The sequence below is a fragment of the Trichosurus vulpecula genome, chromosome 5, assembly GCF_011100635.1.
Source record: "Trichosurus vulpecula isolate mTriVul1 chromosome 5, mTriVul1.pri, whole genome shotgun sequence".
Lineage (NCBI taxonomy): Eukaryota > Metazoa > Chordata > Mammalia > Diprotodontia > Phalangeridae > Trichosurus > Trichosurus vulpecula.
The window spans coordinates 166086258-166111069 of record NC_050577.1 but is presented as its reverse complement, the minus strand read 5'-3'; the positions used below and the strand labels follow the sequence as shown (position 1 = coordinate 166111069).

Genomic DNA, 24812 nt, shown 5'->3' with positions numbered 1-24812 from the left:
AAACCAACAATTATCACTGAGGAGATAAATATACTCCCTAGGACAATGTAGAACAGGCCTACAGAACTTGCCACTGCACACTGTCCTGTCTGTCGCGTGACCTATCTGCGGTCCAAAGAAGTTTATAAGTTGTTCAGGTCTGATGTAGAGTCTTTTCTAGTAAATTACCAATTCAAGTCCATAAACAGCCCCCTAAGTCATGAAAGATTTACTTTTCCTTGTGTGGGTGTGTGTATATATGTACATTGATCTCAGAGGCTTTATGATAAAATAGAGGAAAATCTTGCAACTTGTGATAGAAAGAACCTTCCATAAAGCCAATATATAATTTTGTTAATTATATTTTTAAATAAAACACTGTATTGACAGGGCATATCTCTTAGAAGAAAGCCATCCTGTTAAATACTTCTAGGAACAATTGTTGGTTTTCATTAAGGCTAATTTTAGACTTATTTAGGGGGTCACGCACAAAATGAATTCTTAATGTGGAGTCTAAACAGTAATCACCACAGGCATTAACAGGAGAGAAGGAAAAAGAGAAGGATAGAGAGAGAGAGACAGAGAGACAGAGTTCTTAGATTATTTTTAGAAAATTAATAGCCTTAAATTAGAATTGTAAAGAACATAAGAGATTAGCTATTCAAATTTCCTTATTTTTCAAAGAAGGAAACTGAGGCTCAGAGATTAAGTGGGTCAAGCCAAAGGTCATTTAGCAAGGTCACATAACAAATCAATGGCAGGGATGAAATTGGAGCTTGGATCTCTTGAGTTGAGTCTTTCTAAAAGCAGGCAAACCTTCATGAAGTATGAATTAGGTACATATTGCCAACTTTAGGAGTTAATGAGAAATTCTGTATTTTGTTGTTGTTGTAGATAGTATAGTTGTACCTAGTTAGGGAAATTCAGAAAGGAGGAATTTAGCTTCCATTGAATTTATAGCTTCAAGTACTTAAAATATTTTTTGGGGGGGGGTGCATAGTAGAGGGGAAAGGAGGATGATAATCCAAGGCCTGCTCCAGAAAGTTTAGTTTATCAAGGAATTCAATAGAATGGCTCACTTGCCTTCCAACCATGCTATGTGCTTGATGCTACCAGCTTTCTTGATGAAGAGGTCTTCCTGTGTGACTCCCTCCCTCTCCTGATAGCCATTCCTCTTCCCAGGCAGTGACAGGGACAAACAAACTGCCCAGTGGCACTCTGACAAATGAGGCCAATCCCGGAGACTGGGTTCCTCTGTTACAGCCCCGCTAGCATTCTGTGTACTCATTAGGCAGCAATAAATTATTGCAGAGGCCAAATCCCTGTTTCCTTGACTCCAGAAGAGTCTACAGGCCACACAGACCCAGGCTCTGTAAGGCAAGATTATGTATTCATAAAGCACATTCCAGCCTGTCAGGACATTTTTAAAAACTAAGTAATTTTTAAGAAAGGTTCAGAGCTGGGAAAAGAGAAAAAAAAAAGGAAAATGGGAAAATAAGAACACCCTGATAAACCTGAGGTTAAGTGTATTACAGATTGAAATTCACCGGACCAATAGTTTTCAGATTGTTTTAACAGGACCTCAGAGGCATGTCCAAGGACTCCTGGAAAAAGAGGGAAATCCTGGTGGATATGATCAGCTTGTGCCAGCCCCATCAGCTCACACCTACACCAAACCCAAGATACAAGAAACTAAGCAGAAAAGGCCCCTTGAAATAGTTGTTACAGGCCACAATTTAAAGAGCTTAAGCAAGAGATCCTGAAGGCTTCCCCTTCTTTTAATTGTTCTGGAGGGACTGTAAAATGGTCGTAGCTTCAGTCTTGCACATCTGACTGATTGTGGATGTATTTTAATGAAAGACAGATTGATGGGGTCTCAGAAGAAATACAGGCTGGGAGAAGGAAAGGAAGCATCTAGGACCCCTATGAATCAGTCAACTCATAAGCATTGCAAGGACTGAGAGACAGTAAGGTTATGGGAATTTAAAGACACCACCAAGTGAAATGGTGCATGCTGTTAAGGCTATTTGGTTGGCAGTGGAAGCTATAAGTGCTGGATGGGCTGGGGGGAGGGAGAGTGATGGTGTGATTTTTATTTAAAGCCTCATTATACTGAATTTCCTATTTCTTTCCCTAAATCTTAAGCCTGGACATGTTGTTATTGTTGTTTCTGTTTAATAGATCATTTAGAAATTTTGTCTCTGGACCTTGGTTCTAAAGAATGAGCCCTACTGGCCTCAGAGGAATTCAATAAGCAGACGCAGAGGCATAAAGTGTATCTTTGAGTAGCTAAGCCCATTAAGAACATTTACAACATAACATCCAGGATAGGATGCAGTGATATTGCTGAAAAATACTACTAGACAATTTCTTTTAGCCCCATTGACCAATGTATAGTACTTGATGAAACTGGTTTTATAATTAAAACTTGCAGCCTTGCAGATTTCCTGAAATTACTAAGCAAATTTTACTAATGCCTCCCATAAGTATTCAAGTTATGAATATTGTTAACAAAGTGTTTAGAGTTATGACTGATCTAAATTGCAGGAGAGGAGAGGGAAGAAGCAAGGTAGGCATATGGTTATTCCTTTTATCAGTGAGGTCTCCATTTGTAGTAGCAATTCTTTTGAGACCAAGATCCATTTGTTAGTGGAGAGGAAATTCATTATAATATATTAATGGAGAGATAATAGTTGAGAGGGCCCAGAGTATTTGTAATCATATTTACTATAATATATTATTCAATCTATAATAATATTGCTTTCAATCAGAGCAAAGTCATCCTTTTAAGTGGGGAAGATGGTTGTTGGTTTTTGTGTTTTTCTTTTTAAACCAAACCAAGAACACAAGGCTTTGGGACTATCTTCTCCTCTACTGATATAAGGTGTAATTCCATTTGCATTGTCTGAGGAAGATTCTGAAGATCGCCTGGCAGGATAAGGTACCAGACATTGAGGTCCTTACTTGAACTAAACTGCCAAACATTCAAACTCTGCTTCAGAGAGCACAACTCCAATGGGTCGGCCACACTGTTCAAATGCAAAACATGTGCTTGCCAAAAATACTATTTTATGGAGAACTCACACAGGGCAAGCGTTCACATGGTGGTCAGAGGAAGCGATACAAGGACACTCTCAAGGTCTCTCTCAAGACCTTTGGAATGGATTGTGTGATATGGGAGAGTCTGGCACAGGACCGCACAGCATGGCGTTCCTACATCGGAGAGGGTGCTGTGCTCTATGAGCAAAGCAGAATTGAAACAATTCAAAGGAAACTCAGGATGGGCAAATTTAGAGTATCCACCCCAAATGTTCGCACAGACTATTTGGGCCCGACCTGTGGTAGGGTATTCTGAGCTCATATTGGTCTGATCGGCCACAGTCAGATCCATTGGAACTTGACACTAGCATAGTGATGTCATTTTGGTCCTCTTGGAGAATAAAAGACAACAACCAATTTCCCATCTATTCTCGTATTAAATAAAAATGTATTGGATCTGTCATGTGGTATAGCATTGGATGACCTAAGTCAGAGCACTGGGTAGAGCTTAGGATGTTATGTCTTGCACACGATCTCAAAGCACCAAATTATGGCGCATGATGAAAGTAGAAGGCTAATTGGTCAACAAAAACTACAGGTAAGTTCGCATCTTCACCCAAAATTTATGGCAGCAAAAGGATCATTTTAAATGTAAACAGTAATATTACTATTGTATCATGAGAAAGGCTGTAGGCAATGCCCTACAAAGAAGGAAGGAAAGGAGTTCTTGCAGACTTACCTGGAAAAATCTCCCTTTGCCTCCTGAAACAAAGAAAATATAAATATCAGTGTAACAATCTCATTGTTAGCTTCAGAACTCAAAACTGTCTTTCTCAGTTTCTAAGTACTTATAAAATGCTAAGTATTTATAAAAAGATAATCTACTCTACTATTTTATGAAGGTAAAGAATCATAAGCAAAGGCCAAGCATGGCACATAAATGTAATCTCATCTACTAGGAAGACAGAGGCTGGCAGATCTCTTGTGCTTGGGAGATCAGAGCTGCCGGAGGCTACGCAGATCTAGCGCTCATTCTAAATCTGGCATTGATATGGTTAACCCCTGGGAAGGAGGTAGGGAGAGTCCATCAAATTGCCTAAGGAGGAGCAAATTGGCCCAGGTCATTGCTTTTGGGTCAGTCAGTAATGGGATTGGGCCTATGACTAGTTTCTGCACTTATAGTCTAGGTAATACGGAGACTGAGTCTTTAGCAACAAGAGCAGCAAAAGAATCACAAGCAAAGGGCAGAAAGGGCTGTTTTATCATTTGGAAGGAACCCATAACATTGAGCTAGAGAAGGTCATACATGGGAGAAAATGACAAGAGAATGTACAACTTCACTCCATTTCTGTTCCAGACCTAATAATGCAGAGGACTACAGGGTCAATTCTGGTCCAGAGCAGCCCTGATAGGTTGGGTTTCATTTAGATTATTCCTAAATTAATGGTTTCTGGGGAGACTGGATCAGTACTAACTTAAGGATGCATTTATGCTCAGGAGGAGAGTCACATTAGCTCTATTTATCTCAGACCAGTCCAGACTGCTGGCCCCCTTCCACAATGGACCCAAACCATTGTGTTACTTTGGGATCATTCCCCCAAGTTTCCTCTGGGTAACAGGGCAAAGGGATGGGCCAGGACCAGATCTGTCTCTGTTGATAGGGCAAGAGCCACCCTTTCCTTTGTACCTCCATTATATACATTACATTTGCCTTGTACCACAATTATCTGTGCACCTAAATTATCTCCTCTACTAGAATACAAGCTTCTCATAGGGACTACCTCCTATTCATCTTTGCATTCTCTTCAGCAACTAGTTCAGGGCTTTCTAGACATACATTAAGCACTTGACCAATATCCATTATTCAAATGAATGAATGAATTTGCTTTACTATATCTTTCCACTACTTCATCTAATACGCAGTAATGCACTGTTTTCTCTTTTGTCATATGCTAAAGGTCTCTTCCTTATCGTTTCAGAAGGGGTGAGATAATTCTCTGTTAGCTTTTATTAGTGTCTTAATTTGCTTGGGGGAGTAAATCCAGAGTAAAATGACTGAAAGATACATATACTATCCATTTTTCCTGACTCAGATTATGCACAAAGTTTTCCTTAATAAAGATCCAATCTCTAGGACTGAGTGAGTAGGGTTTAATTCATTTACTGGAAGTTCTGATGGATTCCATGTGCCTATTATCCCTTCCTTGAATTAGGCTGGAAGCAGTTAAGAACACAATTAATCAGTGGTTGCAGTCATAGCATTCTGGCCATGTTTGCACGTGTATTTGCTAATTACTCAAATGCCTCACTGTGTTTTTTTTCCTCTAATATATTGGTAGCAGGTTATTTTTAGTTTGGGTTTTCATGATGAGCTGTCTATTTGGGATATTTATTTACCCCAAGAGCTGGCAGGTAATTATGGCAATGTGATTTTAATTAATATACGACAACCCTCCTACTCTCCTTCCTGTGTGTATATGGATGCGGGTGTGTGTGTGTGTGTTTGTGACTCAGAAAACCACTTCACTAAAGGAGAAGCCAGGCAGGCCCACACCATTAAATCCTTCTTTGGACAATTCCCCAATAAGTTTATCAAGTTCTTAACTATATCCCCTGATTATCTAATTAACACACATAGTTTTACAATATAGAAATGAAGTTATTTCTTACCTGTAAAATATAGGAAGCTAATTCAAATACCACTTCACTGTCAACCTCAATAAGTTCCTATAAAGAAAGAAAAACATAAAAAGAAGACAAAATTTGGCTATTTTTTTTCTATGAAGGTGTCTCTACAACCTTCAGTACTTTCATAACACATCTATTTTATGGGGCAACCTTAAATCAATTATTTCAACAACTAAATAAAATTTAAAAAAAAAGACAATCTTATGTGGAACTACCACATTTAGACTTATACCTCAGTCTGAGGTCCTAGAGAGGAAGCAGAAAAAGCAATGAAGAAATTGCATTTGGGAAGAGTAGTTGGATTGAACCAAATACACACAGAAGTGATCCATGTTAGAGAAAACACAACTTAAATGCATTGATCTATCAGTTTACAAAGAGAAGATATTATATGTGTAGAAAAAAATCATGGATTAGAGAACTGCTAAAAATTGAGAGACTGTCAATAACTATTGATAAAAATTCCTACTTTATTGCCATTAAATCTTTGAAAACTTTCTAAAATTGATTCATAAATATAAGAGAAGGGGAAGCTAGTGGATAGAGAGTTGGATCTGGAGTCAAGAAGACTCATCTTCCTGAGTTCAAATTTGTCCTCAGACACTTACTAGCTCTGTGATCCTGAGCAAGCCACTAAACTCTGTTTACTTCAGTTTCCTCATCTGTAGAATGAGCTAGAGAAAGAAATTGCAACCCACTGCAGTATTTTTGCCAAGAAAACTCCAAATGGGGTCACAAAGATTCAGACATGAGTGAAAAACAACAAAATATAAGAGCACCTCAAAAAATATATTATAAACAGTGAAGCAACCTAAAAGGTAGTAGTTATGTCTAATACTATGTGCCAATCTCTATGTTTACAGTTTACTACTTAAGAAAAAAAGATGTGGGCTTTAACTTTAATAATTTGGTAAAATTTCATCTACTGTATTTGCAGTGAGTTTTGTTGCTTAACACTTTTTCTTTATATCCTTGAAGTGATTGTGTATATTGTTGCTTTCTTCCTTCTGCATCAATTCATGTATCTTCCCATATATCTATTAATTTTTCCTAAGTATCACTCCTTAGAGCTTCATAGTATTCTATTACATTCATATACCATTATTTTTTCAGCCATTCCTAAACCATTGGGCACAGTGTGCTTCCAGATTCATATTATTACAAATAGCATTCTTATGAATATTTTTGTATATATATGAGTCATCTTTTTCTTTCATTAATCTCCTTGGGGTATAAAACCAAGAGTGGAATCAATAGGTCATAGAATATGAATAAATTTAAATTTTTTCTTGCATAATTACAAATTCCTTCCGCAACAGTTGGCCAGTTCATGATCCCACCAACAGTGAATTTGCATGTCTATCTTCTCAAAGCCACAATAAGATCAGATTTTCCCCCCAATATTTTACCATCTTTGCAAATGGTTTGGGTTTGGGGTTTATTTTTTGGTGGGGAGGTTAAGTAACATCTTGGAGTTATTTTTATTTGCACTTCTCTTAGTGATGTTGAAATTTTTTTTATGTAGTTCCTGACAACTCATGCTTCTTTTGAAAAGTTTATTCATATCCTTAAACTACTTACTGAGGAATGGGTCTTCAATTTAAGTTTGTGCCAGTTCTCTAAAGATTTTGTATGTCAGGCTTTATTCAGAGATGTTAAATGATTTTTTCCAATTTACATCTTTTCTTCTCATTCTAATTGCATTGAATTTATTTGTGAAAACTTTTTTACTTTATGTGATTAAAACTAGGTACTTTGTCTTTTAATATCCTCTCTTGCCTTATTAAGAATTGTTCCCATATCCATAGTTGTTAGAGATAAAACATTTTATTTTCCTCTAGCATTTTAATGATGGTCCTTTTTATATTCAAGTCTTTTAAGCCATTCAATTTTATTGTGTTATATTTTGGTCTAAACCCATTTTCCCTCAAATTGCTAAGTTTCCTTGTAGTTCTTGTTAAATAGAATCCCTCCTCTAGTACTTTGAAGTATCAAACACTCAGCTGTTATATCCATTTACTCGTAGACTTTGATTACCTTGTCTGGTCCACAAATCTACTTTTCTATTTTTTTCATCCATTAACTGGTGCTTTGATAATAGATGCTTTCTAATACAATTTGAGACTCAGTACTTCCGATTTCATGTTATTTCTCTTGAAATTCTTCATCTTTTATTCTCCAACATGAATTATGCCTGTTTCAATTTCCCAAGATTTCAGCCCTCTCCCCCCATCTTCTTCTCATTCAATTCTGGGACCAGTTCACTGGTCATCTACAGTGTCTATTCAAGATCCATCTTCTGAGAGATCCACTACCTATCATGGTCTTAACAGGAAGCAATTTTCATCTAATTAGCACCATGTCATCTACAAAAAGGACCATTTAAAGGACTTTAGCATCTATCGAGAATACCTCTTAGATTTTAACTCTAACCTAGGTATTCTCTATGACAATAGCAAACAGTTTGTGTGAACATATCTCCTAGTTTTATGTTCCATTTGAGGCTAACAATCAGAGGGATGTTGAATAAAGTTATCTTTATCATTGTGCCCATTCAGGAATCTCATGATTTTAATATATGAATGGGAAAACAACTTCTTAGAGAAGATTCTTTAAGGTAGCATTTTATTCTACCAAATAAAATGTGTGTTTTTTAAAAATAATCAACAAAAAGAAGCACAATAGGATCCCATATTCTTGGAATCCTTCAATTAATTACAGGATTGTAAAGAAGTGCCCTGTTGTAGAATATCATTTGAAAAGGACTTTTCTTATCCAAAATTGCTTTTAATGTCTCCAAACTTCTTGCTAAGATACCAGTATTGTTCAGCAGCCCCATGGCTATGAATCATGTACTCTTACCATTTCTTACCAAGGGGCACTGGAGAGACGCATGATGGAGGTAAACAGGCTGGAGATCAAAGTGATATATGGTTGAAAAGGGAGGTAAGCTGGTGATGTAGCAAGAGAGAGGAATAGCAGAAAGACAGCTTATATGTTCCACAGTAACACACTTAATGTCAAATCTAGAAGAATGCCCTAGAACACAAGATGTTCCACTTATGGAGGATTCTGGGGGGATGTGGACAAGAAGCATAAAGAATGACAAGTGAATGGGTTGCAATCTGAACTGTTGGAGGGAGTACACATATGGATAAGATTCAGATTCACTGAAATATCTAAGTATTTCCTTGGCAATTTGATGACATAGCATAAAATCTGTGGGTTACCTTTGGCAGTATTGTAATTTTTGTAACATTGGCATGTCTCACAAGTGAACATTAAATATATTTTTGATTATTTAGGTTTTCATTTATAAAAAATTATTTTGTAATTGTTTTTGATGTAACTCCCTGTACACATCTGGGTAGGTCAATTCCCATGCATTTGAATCTTGCTTGAAACAGCATACTCTTTGTGGTTATTTTTCCGGTTTTTTTTATTAATAATATAAAGAAATGCTGATCAAACAAGATCCTTGGCTCATGCTTTACTAAGAAAATTTAGGCCAAATGCAGCCAGTTTCCTCTTTTTCCCCTCTCCAAGTTTCACAACCACTTGACATCATCCCTCACTCCTCCCACCTTCTTCTCCTTTACTGTCATCTCGAATGAAGAGTTTGCCCTTTTCCAAACTAAAGCCAACCCTTCTCTATAAACTGTCCCTTCTGGTCTTGTCTAGCCTATTGCTCCCACAATCATCTCTTCTCTCTCTTAATCTTCAATCTCTTCCAGTCTTACTTGTTCTTTAGCTACTGCCTACAAACATGTCCAAATCTGACATCCTTAAAAAAACAAAAAAGCTCTCACGAGGTTCTCAAGGTAATATCTTTTATCTCTTCTTCCTTTCTCAGCCAGACTCTAGGAAAATATTTTAATACATCCTGCCCGATGTGGTATAGTGGAAAGTCTCAGGAGTCAGAGGATCAGGGTTCAAATTATGCGTCTGAGATCTGGAGATCTGTCCAAGTCTCAATTTCTTCCTGGGTAAAATGAGGCTTTGACCTTTAACAATCTTTCTTTACTGTTTTGATCCTCATCTCATCACCCAACTGAAAACCACTCTCCCCAAAGTTACTGGTGATCTCTGTATGGCCAAACCCAATGCCCTTTTCCTCAGTTCTACTTTTTCTTGATCTTTCTGTAGCATTGGTCACTGTGGACCACCATTTCCTCCTAGAAACACTCTTTTCTTCCATCAGAGTCTTCAGGAGACTTCTTTCTTAGTTCTTTTCCTGTTTGTCTGACCGTTCCTTTTTTTTTTCTCCTTTGACAAATCAACAACCACTTCCTTGCCTCTAGCTGTGGGTGTCCCCCAAGGCTCTTGCCTGGGCCCTTTTCTCTTCTCTCTCTATACTCTCTCAGGGGCACCATCAGTTTATATGGGTTCGGTTCTCATCTCTATACAAATGACTCACAGATCTCCATATCCAGCCTTCTTTTTCCTGACATGTCATCCTGAATCACAAAATTGCCTATTAGATATACTGAACTGAATGTCCTGTAGGCCTTTTCCCACAAAGTTTCCCCAACTCTTCCCAACTTCTCTTTTCTTGTTGAGGGCACCACCATCCTTCCAGTCATCTAGTTTTGCAACCTTGGTGTCATTTTTAGCTACTGTCATCCTAACCACATGTACAGTTGCCAAATTCTGCCTCTACCTCCCTAACATCTACTGCATTTATTCCAAATGACCCCCTCCCTCCACTCATGCAGTCACTGCTACCTTATAGTTCAGACCCCCATCATTTCTCACCTGAACTGTTGCAAAGGTCTCTTAACTGGTCTTGGGGTCTCAATTCTCTCCCAGCTCTTTTGTGTCCTCCAAATAGTTGCCAAAGTACTTTTCCTAAAATACAGGTCTGACCATGTCATTTTCTTACTCAATAAACCCGTGGTACCCTATCAGTTCTAGGATGGGCTATGAAAGCCTATATTTGGCATGCAAAGGTATTTACAGCCTGGCCCTTGCCTGGGGTAGAGGAGGGTGTAATATAGCCTGGAAAGGCCAATCCTTCCAGCTTTGTTACACCTTACTCCCCCTTCCACACTCTGATCCAGTCCAATTGGCCTTCTTTCTGTGATTCATATGTGACACTCCATTTTTCATTGCCTGTGCCTTCATTCTTGCTAGCTCCCATTCCTAGGATTCACTCCTTCCATACCTCTACCTCTTAAAATCTTTAGCTTCCTTCAAGGGTCACCTTCTACAGAAGCCTCTTCTCATCCTTCCAGCTGCAGTGACTCTTCGACCCCACAATTAGCTTGTGCATGCCTTGTAAACATTTTGTATACATCTACAAGTGTACATGTTTGTCTCCTTTGATATAATATAATCTGTGTGAGAGCAGGGACTCTTGACTTTTGTCTTTGTATAATACTCAGTGCCTAGTATGGTATCTGGAAAATAGAAGGCACATCAAAGCTTGAATTTGTATTCTGATATGTTAGGGGGATGATTTTCTAATAATTAAGCTACCATCTTATCTGCAGATAAGAACAATTTTGCTTCCTCTTTGCCCATACTTGGGATTTATTCTAATTGCTTTCCTATTGTTAAACTCTCTTTGTAATGGGACCAGTAATCCCATGGTAATCTGACCTAGTGCGGCAGGGTGGTCCCAGCACCAAGGTATCACTGCAGCCTAGATTTAGAGCTGATAGGGAGCTCAGAGGTCACCTAATCCAATCCCTCATTCTTCAGTGATGAAGGGTCATGCTCTATCTGATAAGATTTCATATTCTTTCTAAGAGCCTTTGCTTTTAAACCTGGGAGCAGAACAGGTTGAGATTCTGAACCAATGCTATTATCTTGAGTTGTTAACTTTCATTTACAAGTGATTTGACATGTTTTCTCTAGGAATTTGATCTCACAATCACAATGATCAATGAAATTTAGGGATGGGTACTAGACCTGAATTTCCTTGGGTGAGGAAATTCCCTCTAGCAGCCTGAAGTTTAGGCAGAAGTTCTTTCTTAGAGACTTGCCTAGAGCAGAGGTGTTAAACTCAGGGCTCACTGGGTTGCTGAAACTGCCCTTTCCAGAACTAGATTAAAATGTAATGGGGAAATGTTTAACAAAATAAATAAAAATATAATACGACAATGTTAATTTGTGGTTTTCCGAGTCAATATACCACCAGCTGGTATCCATTTTTATTTGAATTTGACACCATTGAACTAGAGCATTGAGAAGGTAAGTGACTTGTCCAAGGTCACACAGACAGTATATGTCAAAGATGGAATTAGAATCAAGGTCTTCCTGGTTTCTAGAAAGGTTCTCTATCCACTACTCTATTGCTTCTATTGATGAGACATACCAGAATAATAGTAATAACTTATACTCATGCAGTGCTTTGAGGTTTACAGAAGCATTTCCCTCACAACAAGCCTCTGAAACAGGCACTGTGCAAGCATTTTGTTGTTGTTTGGTCATTTTCAATTGTGTCTGACTCTTCATGACCCGATTTGGGGTTTTCTTGGCAATCATACTAGAGTGGTTTGCTCTTTCCTTCTCCAGATGATTTTACAGATGAGGAAACTGAAGGAAGCAGGGGTTAAGTGACTTGGCCTGGGTCACACAGCTAGTGTGTCTGAGGCCAGATTTGAACTCAGGAATGCAAATCTTTCTGACTTCAGGCTCAGCACTCTATCTCATTTGACACCAAGCTGCCCCATGCAAGCATTATTATCCCTAATATGTAAATAAATGAACTAAAACTCAGAGAAATAAGTGACCTGTCCAAACCTAAATCTGTTGGCTCCTGGGTGTAGTCCTCTGTCTTCACTATTTTGTCACTATATTGATGAAATTGGCATAATCTGAAATCTAAGTTAAGGAATTATCTTGTTTATATATTTCTGTTGATTTGTTAACTAGAATAACAGAGTTAGTAGCACGAGTTGGCAGGTAAAAAATGCCCAGGTGATTTTTGGCTAAATAAATAGAGGCCTAGGGCACATGATGAGAAAGTCAATGTCTCCATTATGTTTTGTCTTGATCGGACCATATCTGAATTATAGTACTCAATTCCGAGTGCCATTTTAGGAAGGACATTGACAAGCAAAAATGCATTTAGAGAAACTGACCAGGATGGTGAGGATTTTGGAAACCATGCCAAACAAGTATTAGTTGAAGGACTTGAGTATGTTTGGCCTGAAGGACAGAATATGATTGCTACTTTTGATTATTTGAAAGGCCACATTGTGGAGAAGGGACTAGACATGTTCTGTTTGGTCCCAAAGGGAAGGACCAAAAGCCAAGCAATGGGTAGACAATTGCTGGGAAGCATATTTGGGCTTGATCTAAGGAAAAATTTCCCAATAAACTCTCCCAAAGGGGAACTAACTACTTCTCAGTAGGTATTGACTTCCCTCTCCTTGATGGTCTTCAAGAAGAGACTGAGTGATCACTTATAGAGGGATTCCTCAGATAATCTCTGAGGTCCTTCCCAATTCTGAGATTTTGTAAGAAATTATCATTTTTCATTACAGAATCACATGCTTGGATTCTATAAATTCAGCTTCAATTTATGAATTGGCTAGATTTTTTTTTTCTTTCCTAGTGTCAACATGAGCCCCTGCAGAGTGGAATCTTTTAAGGAAGGAAGGTCATGTTAAGCAAGTTACTGAGTCACTTTCTATCTCGGGTATTTCTAGTTAAAAATAACAATGATAATATTTGCCGCTGGCTGCTTTGGAAGGTTGGGATAAGAGAATTAATGAGAGAACATGGGAGATAATAATATGGTAGAATCAACATCAATAACTCTTTATACTTTAGACAGCATTTTATGGACGTTATAACTGATATATGATGCCAGTGGGTTGAAATGGGGAGGAATGCCTGGAATCACAGTCCTGGGACTCTTCGGTCCCACTAGAATGTAAATCATTTAACAGTCTACAAATGATTTAACCAAAACATCAACCAGGGTTGCAAAAATAAATCATTTCCATTTCTACTGCTGTCACTTCCCTTCCCACTAACTGGCTGGATACGTGATAGCATGTATATTTGTATTTGTGTATCCTGTGTCACACACTGACCCCCAGCTTGCACTTAATGTTCACTACAGGGCTAATCTTTAACATGAGATTGAAGAGTAAGCCAAACACCAGAAAACAATGTCTTGAAATGTGAAGCGCCTTTCATTTCATGATTTTCTCTTACCTGAATTTTCACCTTAACTGGAATCATTTTGGGGCAAGAGAGGAAAGGAGGAATTTTCTTCTGATTTGGTTTATATTGAACACTAAGTGGTTGTTTGACCAAATAGTGCATGTGAGCCTATAGGTGGAAATTAGCTATAGCAGGTATAATATGTACAGTTATCCATGATGATGGACAACATATTCAAATGTATAGAAAGAACTCTAAACTTCACTCTGGCCAGTATTTTTCTATGTGCTCCCAAACAGGCTCATTATCAGAACAGGCACCCGCAAGCAAATTTGCCTGATTAGATTTCCTGCTTTCTTTGTATATCTGTCCACTTATTAGCAGAGCTAGTAATAAACAGTGAAACATTTAAAATGTGAGCAATAGGAGAAAGGAGGAGAAAGAGAAGCAATGGGCAAGGACATTCCATAAACCTGAAGAGCTGATACATTAGAGGGTGAATATCACAGTATCATTATTGCTAGGGATAGGGCAGCTAGGTGTTGTAGTGAGTAGAGTTCTGGGTCTAGAGTCAGGAAGATGTGAGTTCAAATGTGTCCTCAGACACTGACTAGCTGTGTGATCTTGGGCAAAGCATTTAACTCTGTTTGTCTAATTTTCCTAGTCTATAAAATGAGCTGGAAAAGGAAATGGCAAACTACTTCAGGATCTATGCCAAGAAAACCCCAAATGGGGTCTAGAAGAGTCAGACACGACTGAAAAAAGTAAACAACAGCATTGCTAGGATAGGGAAAGGGACGAGACCAATGATTTCACTGATATAGCGAACTTCCTGATGAGGGAATTTCCTCTACCAATTTAAGTTGGCACCTTTGGTGTACCTAGTGTCCTCGAGAGTTGCTTAAAGCACTTAGAGGTTAAGTGACTCACCCGAGGTCACAAAACCATCATGTCAGATGTAAAACTTGAACCCAGGCCTTCTTGGCTCTAAGGCCAGCCACCTTTCCATGATGCCATATTGCCTCTCACTACTATTACTACTTTTGTTGTTGTTCAGTTGTTTCAGTACTGACACTTTGTGACTCCGTTTGGGGTTTTCTTGGCAAAGAGGCTGGAGTGGTTTGCCATTTCCTTTTCTAGCTCATTTTGCAGATGAGGAAACTGAAGCAAATAGGGTCACTTGCCCGGGGTCACACAGCTAGTAAATGTCTGAGGCCAGATTTGAACTCAAGATGAGTCCTTCTTACTATAGGCTTAGCACTCTACCCACTCTGCCAGACTATTACTACTATTCTTTCCTTTTAATCAAGCTTATTATCAATGAGTGGCAACATTGCAGAATTGATAAAGCTGGAGCATGGAAGGCCTGTATTCAAGTCCTATTCCTGAAACATACCATAGGCAAGTTGTAACTTCTTGGTACCCCAGGCTAACGAACACAGATGTTACAGATGTGTTGCCAAAATGTACTGGTAGAAAGATTTTAAACATCAAAAATTCCAGACACTAAGGAAATCACAGGTTTGGATCATCTCTCCTCAACATACCAAAAGAGTATCAATAGAAAGACATCCAACAGAGGAAATGAGGCAGATATTAGAATGGCATGTACATGTCACAAAACAAAGGCAGAGTTTTCTTAGATACTGAAAGAATTCACTATTGACTTCCATCTCCCTCTGCCTGTCTCCTATTTACCTTCTAGGCTAATGTTCTTTCTAAAATTCTGCTACACAGGCATGAATTAATCCTGCACACTTTCCACTGTACATTAAGATCTGAAAGCCAACTTCCTCATATAGAACACTTAAAAAAACCCAGAAATTTGCTGTCATAGAGTGCTCCCCCTTTTCTCCTTTGACTTGTTTAACCACATCGAAATGCCTCATCTTATGTGTCTTTGCCCAAGTAGAGACACAAACTGAATGAGACTACAAAGAGTATAAGCAAAAATCCCACTTAAAAAAATCAGACTTTTGTCTTTCCCTTGGCAAAGGCCACAAGGAGTATGGAAAGGGAACAGGAAAAGATATATCAAGAAAGACAGCTTTTAGACTCATTCACTTTTTTGGCTGGCATGATGAAATATAGACTGGTAGTAAGGAGTTTCCCTAAATTTCTTGAATTCATAGCCCTATGTTGGGGCCTCCAGTGATCTGAAACATCTGTTCAGAGCTTCCCACAATTGTTATCTACTGTACCCAATTTCCAGAGGTCTGCCTAGGAAGCAGTAGTGGCCGGGGAACTTGTATTTGAAGATGCTCACCAGTCTGTGCTGTTCACAATGAAATGTCATGGGATAAAAGTGAACTGTGCTTGGTGTCAGTACAAATTTCTGTTCAAATACCACTATCCATCTATAACTATATGCATGTCCTTAATCTCTCTCAGCCTCAGCTTCTCCATACATAAAATGGGGAATAATAATATCTTTAGGTACCTCCTTCCCTGAGCTATTCCAAGGGCCAAAGAGGATAATGTATATATAGTGCCTTTTAAAATTCTTAAAGCCCTCTCTACATGTCACCTATGATTACTTGCTGCTCAATTGTGTGTAGATATAGTGATCTTTGATTCTCTGAAAGACCATCCTGTACAGGAATTCGAAATTCACCTCTGCAGGAGGAAGTGAGAGAGTGAATGAGATGCGAGTTGGGAACATGGGAGAAAGAGAAGTGATTTCTATCATTCAGCATTGACCTTTGTGTTGACATACTAAAAAAGAAGCTTCTAGTGAGCCTTTTAACCAAAGACTTTCATCTGAAGATCCCAAAGGGATGTTTCAAATGAACAGCTCTTGAACAACTGTGCGGCACAGTGGAAAGTCAGAGGACCCAAATTCAAATTCCAGCCCTGTTACATTTTACCTATGGGATCTTGGGCAAATCATTACATGTCTCTGGGTATCAGTTTCTTTATTTACAAAATGAAGGGGTATGACTAGATGATCTCTGGGATCCCTTTCAGCTCTATGAATTCTACGTATCAGGTGCAACCCAGTTTCTCCAAAGACATAGAGGGGTAAAGAGGTCCTCACCAGCTCTGAAAGTCTTAAATTCTATCATCTTTCCTCCTACCTTTATCTCTCCACAAAGTTCTGACCATTCAGCTCCCAAGACATCACCTTTGGAAAGCTCACCTTGAGCATCTTCCACAAAAATCTCTTTTCTTAAGTTAAGAATCACAGAGAAAAACCTGGAAAGGCTTACACAAACTGATGCTGAGTGAAGTGAGCAGAACCGGGAGAACACTGAACATAGTAACAGACACATTGTTCGATGACCAACTTTGTTAGATGTAGCTCTTCTCAGCAATGCAATGATCTAAGATAATTCCAAAAGACTCATGATGGAAAATGCTATCCACATCCACAGAAAGAACTAATGGAGTCTGAATGCAGATTGAAGGATACTATTTTCTCTTTTTTTGTTGTTTTTTTCTTTCTCATGATTTTTCCTTTTTGTTCTGATTCTTCTTTCACAACATGACTAATGTGGAAGTATGTTTAATATGATCGTATATGTTTAGCCTATATCAGATTGCATGCTGTCTTGGGGAGGGTGGCCTGGAGAGGGGGATTTTAGAATTCTAAATCTTATAAAAGTGAATGTTGAAAACTAAAAATAAACTAATTAATTTTAAAAAAAATATAGAATTGTTGATTTCCAAGAAAAATACTGGGTTGAAAAATTAAGATGAGAGGCATACTTTCCCAAGTCAATCACATATAAGACAGGCTATGGTGTTTCTCTGGTGAATCTCCACAACTATCACCTTCTCTCCCTACATAGCACAACTCTCAGCCATCCAGTTCTGAGGGAGGTAAGCAGTAAAGAGGAGCTTCTTACAGCAGACAATATCTTTGTGACATGTTAGAATTTGCAGGCAAACTGAATTCCATTGCTCTGCTTCTTCCTTTCAGGATTTCGCAGACATTTTTGCAAGATTCTTTAGCAAGATTGCATTTTGTTTTGCTTTAGTGGAGGACAGGATGGTGTTAGTGTGTGGGAAGCATGAAAATGGGTCCTGAGGCCCAAGTTCAGCCAAACATGTTATCTGCCTCTGTGCTGGTAACCGCCACAGCTCATTGCACAACCCATAATAGCTGTGCCGAGTCTGTCCCCCGGCGAACAGGGACTGGCATGCAGGATAAGCAAGGTTGATGTGATCTTGCATAATTCCTCTTTCTTTACAAACTGCCAGTTTTTTTTTTTTTTTTTGGAAACAAGTCATCTCATGTTTACTTAATGATCCACTTGGACTACATGCTGTTCATGCTGAGAAATGGTTCTTTAGCTTTCTTATAGAAAGGTTTTTTTTGCTCATTCCTCCACCCCCTAGCCCCTTTTTTAATGATTTTGAGCCAACCAGCATGTGAAGTCACAAGCATAGGAAGGACTTGCGGTCACCAGAGACAACAGGAATTAAGTAGCCACCTAGACAAGAGGATTCTACCTAACTTTTTATAAAGTCCTCAAAAAAGACATGTGAAAAGGGATGAGAACTGAGATTCTGAAGGGTGATCCTTCCTTGATCACTCCTTTGCTAATGTGACCTCACTTTGGGCCTTAGTCTCCTACCCATAAAATGGTGTTGATTCTATTTGCTTATAAGCAGAGTCCCCCATAGGGTCCCCCATGAAGAGTACTTATGTTGATGGACAATAATATACCATATGACCAATAGAGATAAGGCCCGGGCCTGTGATTTCTTTCTATCATAGGGAACTCCCTGTGAGCATACTCCCTTTACCAACGCAGCTTGGTACCTTCTGTGCAACTCACAGTCTTTGAAAATTGCTTAGCATTCTGAGAGATTAAATAACTTACTGGATTCAAGGCCAGTTCTCTATTCCATATGCCATAATGCCTCTATATACTATATACTAATAAATATTCTTTAATCCTTAGAGCCTTCTGGCCAATGAGAACACTATGAAGAAGTTGGGCAGATATGGTCTCCAATATAGACAATATACAGCAGAGAGCTGGCTTTGGTGTCAGATGACCTGAACTCAAATTCCCCCTCTGATTTTTTCTGTGTGGCCTGAGGCTAGTGCAGGCAGTAGGGAACCTGCGGCCTTGAGGCCACATGTAGCCTTCTAGGTCCTCAAGTGCAGCCCTTTGACTGAATCTAAACTTCAGAGAACAAATCCCTGAACCTGTGGCCTTGAGGGCACATGTGGCCCTCTAGGTCTCCACGTGCAGCCCTTTAACTGAATCTAAACTTCACAATTCCATCAAAGGGCCACATTTGAGGACCTAGAGGGTCACATGTGGCCTTAAGGCCACAGATTCCTCACCCCTGGGAGAGTGTCTTCAGCTTCCTAGGCCTCAATTTTCTTATCTGCAAAAGGGAGAGGTTGGACTAGATGACCTCTCTGCTCCCTTCTAGTTCTGAATCTATAATGCTATGAATTCTCTTCTTCTTTGACTTGAACTATCGTCAAGAGAGCACATGTGGATACTGAACCTAGTGGTTTCTCACTTGTTTCCTAATGGCTGGTCTCTGGGTATGAGAGTCATTCAGTGAACAAAGTTCTACTAAGCATCTCCCTGAATGGTGGTGGTTGAGTCATTTCAGTTGTGTCCAATTCTTTGTGACTCCATTTGAGGTTTTCTTAGCAATGACACTGGCATGATTTGTCATTTCCTTTTTCAGCTCATTTTACAGATGAGGACACTGAAGCAAACAGGGTTAAGTGACTTTCCCAGGGTCACACAGCTAGTAAGTGTCTGAGGCCAGATTTGAACTCAGGAGGATGAGTCTTCCTGACTCTAGGCCCAGCACTCTATCTACTGTGCAGCCTACCTGCCTAGGGTATGGTGGTCCATGCTATAATAAATAAAGCTCACTCATAAAAACTTAACACTTGATTTGGTTCTAAACCTACAAAGGTATTATTTAATTCAGTTTTAAGAGGTGACTACTGTGATTTGTTCTTGGCCTTTTTGGTATTTCTGTCAAACAGTCTGAGCATAGAGATTAAAAAAAATGGCAACATGGCTATGTGATCTTTTTGGGTCAACACAAAGTTATGCGGGGAATTATGTATTTAGTTCTTTTGATCAACTTCCTTACTTCACTCATCTTAAACCCAATATTTATTAAACTATCCCTATGACAGAAAATAGGCAGGCTTTCAAAGATGACAAGAAAAGATTCCTTGCCTTTATTAGATTTTAGGCCCTTAGTGTGTTATTACTTAGTATTCTTCCCTTGCAAGGCATTTTAAAGTCATCTTGACCATCACTTCTTCAAAATAGTTGTTTCATGGATGAGGACACCATTGTACTACAGGAGATAGGGATTTAATCTTATAACAAGTGGTAGAACTGAGATGAAAATTTATAGCCACTGAGTCACTGGTCTTACCTAAAAACCCCACTGCCCTCCTTTGAGAAGGTCCTCTTAGGACCAATGATTTCCTCTTGGTTTGCAAATTCTTGACCCTCCCAGTGATAACAGAGATTAACACAGAAAGGAGGGAGAAGAGTTGAATTGTGATTTCTCTTAAATCTCTTCCCAGAGAAATATTCCCAGGCAGTATGGCCAAGGGAGCTTTCCTAGGGAACAGAGCATGCTTTTTTCATAAGTTCAATTGGTTCCCTACTCAGAGCTTCCTTGACAGTGAGAATGTTCACCTTCTTACAGAGATAGATGGGAGAGAGATAGCAAATCATCAAGCAGTCCTGCCATAATGGTTTCAATGTTTCTCCCTTTTATTCTTCTTCTTTCCATTTTCCCTCTTTCTTTTTCCTTTTCTTCTGGTCTCATAGACTTAAAGTATTATACAGACTATGAAAATTGGAAGCTAAGGGTGAACCAGCTAATCTGGGTTTGGGAGAGCTGATTGTTAAATTTCAGCAAGCGTTTACACCTCAGAAATCAGCAGATGCCACAAATCAGGCCTTGTTTTATTGTTCTGTTGATTGTCTAGACTTAAGAAAATGATGGCAAAAATGTTAGTGCAGATTAAACTTAAAAGCGTATTGCACATTTTTGTAGATCCAGTAGTTAAGCCTTTACCTGCTGGGCCATGGAAGAGGCCATAGAGATCATCTGGTTCAACCCCAGGGTCACCTAAAGAGTAGGCAAGCTGGAACTCCAAGCCAGGCCTTCTGATATGAAGTCTGATGCTCTCTCCACAATACAGAGCTGCCTCATTCCATAAGCTTTGTTTCCCCTGATGTAGATCGCTACACTAATATTGTCTCATCATCTACCATTTTGTATGTGTCACGGATACTTTTGTCAGGGCAGTGAAGCCTATGAAATCTCTTCTCAGAATAATGAATTTTTTTTAAAAATTGTAATTGAAAGAAATGCTAAATTTCAGACACATATAGCATTTTTCAGGACTCTGTCTATATGACTGCCTATCTATCTAATCATATCTATCTACCTACCAATCTGTCTGTCTGTCTATCTATCTAATCATATCTATCTATCTAACTTCCAGATCTATGATTTCAGTGGTATGGAAGCAAAAACTCCCCTCCATTTGTGAAGATTTGTAACTTTAGAGTCTTGGAGAACCGTCTGTGGCACTAAGAAGTTAAGAGGCTTGACCATAGTTTCATAGCTAGTTAAGTGTTGGAGAAAGGACTTAAGCCCAGAGTTTCTACTGCTTCTCAGGATGTTATTCTTCCCAGGGTTCCTTTAGAACCCTCTCTAAAAATCAATGTGGTAAAGCAATGAAAAATGAATATGCATCTGCATCAGGTGGGAAGTATAGGAACCACATGGGTGGTAGCTTAACCCCACATTAAAAGGTTTTGAATTTCGTTTGGAATACCATATGAAGGAAAGGCAAGGGTAATGAAAAGTCAGAGTAATGAAACAGTGACATCACCTGCACAACTAAAGAGTCTTTACCCCATAGAGAATTGTCTCATCTAAGGAGTAGTAAACAATACTACTAGAACCCAAGTTAAACAATACAGAACCACTGGATGATAAACAGTGGTTTATACTGTTTTTCCTCTGGCATCTCATCCTAGGTGCTTCAGGGGACACAGAAGAGTGAGTAAAGAGAGTGGATGATGCCACATGAATTATCACCACATAAATAATTCAGAAAAAAGTCCTATTAAATTGTGAAAAGAATCATCTTCAAATATTTAGAGTTCTGAAGTTTGTTGTTGTTCAGTCATTTCAGTTATATCTGACTCTTTGTGACCCCATTTAGGGCTTTCTTGGCAAAGATATTGCAGTGGTTTGCCATTTCCTTCTCCAGCTCATTTTACAGATGAGAAAACTGAGGCAAACAGGGTTAAGTGACTTGCCTAGGGTCACAGAGTAAGTGTCTGAATCCAGATTTGAACTAAGGTCTTCCTGATGCCAGGTCCAATGCTCTATCCACTGTGCCACTGAGCTGCCCTGTGGTTAGATGGGCACAATGTGGTAAAATGTATAGGTTAGAAGTCATCAGATCAGAGCTTTAGTTGCAGCTCTATCATTTATAGGCAATACAATCTTGGGCTAATCATTGAATCTTTCTAATCTTTAGTTTCCTCATCTTTAAACTGGGTTTGATAATAACTATCCTAACACCGGGAAGTTAAAACAAAGTAATATTACTTGTAGCTGACATTTTGATAGCACTATAATAAGTCTTACAAAGAACTTCACATGTATTATTTCATTGGATCTTGTTTGGTAATATACATGAAGGTTCCTTGTAAATTATAATGTATTATGTAAGTAGAAGATATTGTTATATTTATTATGACATTGTAATATTCTTTCACAAAAGTCTGATCCTGATGAAATGTCATGGTAGGGAGATGACACTAAGTTCTCAAGGGCCATGCCAATGGGGAACAAGGTTTTCAGATTCTAATATCCTCTAAAAGCTTTGAGGATAGTCATAGGAGACAACAGAGCCAAGATGGTAACTGGAAAACAGGGATTCACTTAGGCTCTCCCCCAAATCCCTCTAGACACCTGTAAAAAATGGCTCTGAACAACTTCTAGAGCTGCAGAACCCACGAAATAACAGAGGGAAGCAGGGCTCCAGCCCAGGATGGCCTGGATGGTTGCTGGGAAGGATCTATCACATGGTGCTGGGAGCAGAGCACAGCCCAGTGTGGGCTGTGCCAAGACAGACCAGGTGTTGAGGAGATTGGACAGAGCAGGCCTGAGGGCATGAATCACTGAGCTGTAGCAGTCACCAGATTTCTCAACCCACAAATGCCAAAGACAACGGAGCAGGTTAGTGGGAAAACTGCTAGATTGGAGTGAGAGAAGTGAGTAGTCTGGCCCGAGCCCTGGGGGCAGCGGAGGTCATGCAGCAGCAGCAGCAGCAGTAAGCTCCTGCTGCTTCCAGAGCTCCAGTTACTTCAGGCCCCAGGACTACACCGTGGGAAGAATCAAGTGGTAGATCAGAGCAGGAGCGCAGGGAGCACTTTGCAGGTACAGAGGCAGGGTTCTCTTTGCCCTGCTTGGATCTGGGTTGTGGTCCTAGTTGGCGGTTCTTGGGGGAGGAGGAGCACTGGTGTGATAGAACTTGCTGTGTAGAAGTAGCTCTGAAAACAGCAGTGCAAGGCCCCTAAAGCTTGGAACAAAGTACTCTCTACTCTACAAGCAGTCATACCCTGACAAAAAGCTCAAGGGTAAAGTAGTTGGCTAGGAACATGACCAGGTGGCCAAAAAGGGCTCAGACTCAGACTATAGAATCTTTTTTTGGTGACAAAGAAGATTAAAACATACAGCCAGGAAAAAATCAACAAAGTCAAAGATCCTACATCAAAAGCCTCCAAGAAAAATATGAATTGGGCTCAGGCCATGGAAGAGCTCAAAAAGGATTTGGAAAACCAAGTAAGAGAAGTAGAGGAAAAATTGGGAAGAGAAATGAGAGTGATGCAAGAAAATCATGAAAAAAAGTGAATGACTTCCTAAAGGAGACCTCCAAAAATACTGAAGAAAATAACACCTTAAAAAATAGACTAACCCAAATGGCAAAAGAGCTCCAAAAAGCCAATGAAGAGAAGAATGCCTTGAAAGGCAGAATTAGCCAATTGGAAAAGGAGGTCCAAAAGAACACTGAAGAAAATACTGCCTTAAAAATTAGATTGGAGCAAGTGGAAGCTAGTGACTTTATGAGAAATCAAGAAATTATAAAACAGAACTAAAAGAATGAAAAAAAAAACGGAAGACAATGTGAAATATCTCATTGGATAGCCATAGGAGAGAGTGATTCTGCTTTTTGATAACCAGTCTGTGTAAGTGCAAGGAGTTTAGTGATAGATTGGCCAGTATACATACTATGAATCATTTTGATATAGCAACCTAATAATTAAATAAAAAAGCAAAATGGCCATTGATCCTGGGTATCCCTCTTCTACTCCAGTCATGACAGGTGGGAAAGTGGGGCGGGAAGTTTAAAAAAAAAGCTATCACTAAGGTGATGCAGCCAGGACTTTTGCCAGGCACCATCCTCAAGGGAATTTGTTCTTGGAAGATAGGGAAAGAATCATATTTTGCTTCCTGGGAGGAAGTGGGGTAGCCTTGAGACCATGGAGAAATTTCCCCAGAGGAGCCTGGTCCCTGTCATTATATTCTCAAGGGTTCCTTCAGAGCCCTCTCTTGCCAGCAGGAATGAAGTTCATAAGACTATGCCATCCCAGAGCAGCCTAATCTCTGCTTCCCAGAGAGTCCAGACTTTGAAATACCTCCTATTCACAAGAAAGCCTTGTTCTATAAAAGAACTTCTACTTGCCTAGAACAGTATATTTGTAGAGGGTCCAGGACCCTGAAGTTTCTTACCTACTCTGTCTTCTACCACCCCTCATCCTCCCACAGACTTTTGTCTCCACAATATGTGTATGGGAGGGGATATTATCTTCAACTGCTCCCCCTGCCCTGCCTTGACAAGTGAAGAAATTCCTAGTTCTTCTTTTGCTGAGAAACATGTAATTTTTAGATTATCTATAAACATTAGCCCAACTATTGGTATACTAAATGTGTGTTATTTGTACAGT

At 39.2% G+C, this 24812-nt stretch overlaps 1 protein-coding gene across 1 annotated transcript in view; it reads right to left on the bottom strand.

Annotated features, from left to right (window-relative positions):
• FRMD4A (FERM domain containing 4A) overlaps nucleotides 1–24812 on the bottom strand; it is a 292241-nt gene that overhangs the window by 127685 nt on the left and 139744 nt on the right. The window contains exons 6-7 of the mRNA XM_036761667.1: nucleotides 5689–5745; nucleotides 3758–3780 (exon numbers count right to left, since the gene is read on the bottom strand). Coding sequence (XP_036617562.1) covers nucleotides 3758–3780; nucleotides 5689–5745 — 80 coding nt within the window. The remainder of the gene's footprint in view (nucleotides 1–3757; nucleotides 3781–5688; nucleotides 5746–24812) is intronic.